General features: G+C 36.8%; 1 protein-coding gene across 1 annotated transcript in view; it reads left to right on the forward strand.

Annotated features, from left to right (window-relative positions):
• The window catches only part of LOC105310813 (tRNA-splicing ligase RtcB homolog), a gene marked incomplete at its 3' end in the record, with an annotated part of 3,190 nt that extends 914 nt beyond the window's left edge, over positions 1-2,276 (forward strand). The window contains exons 2-3 of the mRNA XM_011386919.2: positions 637-796; positions 2,101-2,276. Coding sequence (XP_011385221.1) covers positions 637-796; positions 2,101-2,276 — 336 coding nt within the window. The remainder of the gene's footprint in view (positions 1-636; positions 797-2,100) is intronic.
• Between the last annotated feature and the right edge of the window lie 49 nt (positions 2,277-2,325).

The raw sequence follows: 2,325 nt of genomic DNA on the forward strand, positions 1-2,325 counted from the left end.
ACCTTGTCAGTTCCTGGTATCCATGAGATAAGAATATCCCAGATGTTTGAAATTTGCTAATTTCGATGGCTTTGCCATTAAAGCACTGTGACCTTGGGCAAGTCTCTTTTGCCTATCTGGGTCTTGTTTTCTCATCTGAAAATTGAGATAGTTAAAGCTAGGCGAGCTCCAGTTATTAGCTCCAATTAAGGGATATGTTCTTTCAGTGATGGATAATGGTAGGTATCAGTGAACTCATAGATGTTTCAAAAATCATTTGAACTTGGACCTTGTGTAAGAGTCAGCATTCACCAAAGTTTATCCCAAAATTCGACCCTTCTCTCAATGATGAAGAAAATGTCCTATGAGCTGCTTAATGGTCTGAGTTTCAGTTTATGAAGTTTTTAATATGTCTGTACTTCAACCAAATAATGATAACAGTAAACTACAGGAGCTGCTCTACATTATTTTTATTGTGTAAAATATTGCTTTTGTAGCCTTATGAAGCATTTCTTAATCTTAGAAAAATTTTTGTTAAAGTTATTAGTGTGGTTATTTTTTTTATTGTTATTGTTGGTTTTTTGCTTTCTTGCTATGTAAATTGATTTTTTTAAATTGGTACAGAAGCTATTTTATCAGAAATTTCCGTATTTGCAGTTGGGGACCCTGGGAGCAGGTAACCACTACGCAGAAATCCAGGTTGTGGATGAGATTTTCAATGAGTATGCTGCCAAGAAAATGGGCATTGATCATAAAGGACAGGTGTGTGTGATGATCCACAGTGGAAGCAGAGGCTTGGGCCACCAAGTAGCCACAGGTATATTTTTTGGCTTGTTGCTTAAAATCCTCATTTTATGGGGAACCATATAGAGATTTAAGAGAGAAAGCTCTGGAACTATACTGTATAGGTTTTTGCCCTGGTTCTCCTAGAGAGCAGTGTGACCTTGAACAAATTAAGTTTACTAGGCCTTAACTTTCTCGCCTGAAAAAAATGGAAATAATAACTATTTCATATGGCATTGTCATAGATTAAATGAAATAATATGTGTAAAGTGTTTATGTCAGTGCCTGACACTTAGTACGTACTCAGTAAGTACTCAGTAAATATTGGCTCCAGTTATTTTGTTTACTCTTACAGATTACTATTATTACTATCTGACCAAGAAAGCGAGAAAGACCTGAAGTTGTGAGATTATGTTGTAGACATTAATTCAGCAAATATGTCTTAGACACCTATACTGCAAGATTAGTTGTTAGTTGATAGTGGATTCAGTGATAAAAATAGGCAAGGACTCTGCCCTCACAGTCTCATGAAAGAGATGTGATGTTCATTAAAAAGAAAAGGTAAAGACCAGGTAATGCTTGATAAAATATAGAAGAGACTAAATAAAGTGATTAGGAAAAAGATTTCAAGATTTCAGAAGTGGCTTCATGGACACATAACATTTGCAGTTTGGACAGTCATACACAAAGGACATTATAACCAAAAGACAGCATGAACAAAAGCAGGGAAATAATAGGACGTTCCATTTGGATGATTTGTAGGATGGGTGAAAGTATTTACAAATACACAAAGCCATAGAGACATATGGAAATTATTATAAACTTTAAATTGCATATAATTCATTTTTTTATATACATTTCATCCTATGGGAATTTAATAGTTTGTGTCAGTTTGACCCATTAGAATATTTCATCTAGCAAATACATGGAGCATGGACTAGTATTTCTGAACTTTCTTCTGAGTACTTTTTTACATTCTGTCTTGGATTTGATTTTCCTACAGAAGACCTAGCAACTTTTATCTAGCTCTTTTACATTGTCACTGAAAATTATTTTTAAAAACCATGATGATGATAAAATGTATTTTACTACCTCTGTTCTTATTCATTCACGTGCCAGGAAAGGAGTAACTAAGACCATGTTGTTGCTGTTTGTGCAACACATCTCATCCCCTTAAAAGCTCCTGGCGGACAGGTGCTGTCTTTATAGCCTATATCGCCCCTGTCACACAGCTCTAACAGAAGATTCTCAATGAACATACCTTGACCAAGCAAGTAGATAAGTCTAAATTATAAAGAGAAAGCTTGCTGATTTGGACTTGTTGCCCTCATGTTCCAGATGCCCTAGTTGCGATGGAAAAAGCCATGAAGAGAGACAAGATTATAGTCAATGACCGTCAGTTGGCTTGTGCTCGAATCGCTTCCCCAGAGGGTCAGGACTACCTGAAGGGGATGGCGGCAGCTGGGAACTACGCCTGGGTCAACCGATCTTCCATGACCTTCTTAACCCGTCAGGTACAGTTGCAGCTGCTCTTGGTTCTTCACATGAAGCTAAGCCCTTCGA

The sequence above is a fragment of the Pteropus vampyrus genome, unplaced genomic scaffold (genome assembly GCF_000151845.1).
Source record: "Pteropus vampyrus isolate Shadow unplaced genomic scaffold, Pvam_2.0 Scaffold12364, whole genome shotgun sequence".
Classification (NCBI taxonomy): Eukaryota; Metazoa; Chordata; class Mammalia; order Chiroptera; family Pteropodidae; genus Pteropus; species Pteropus vampyrus.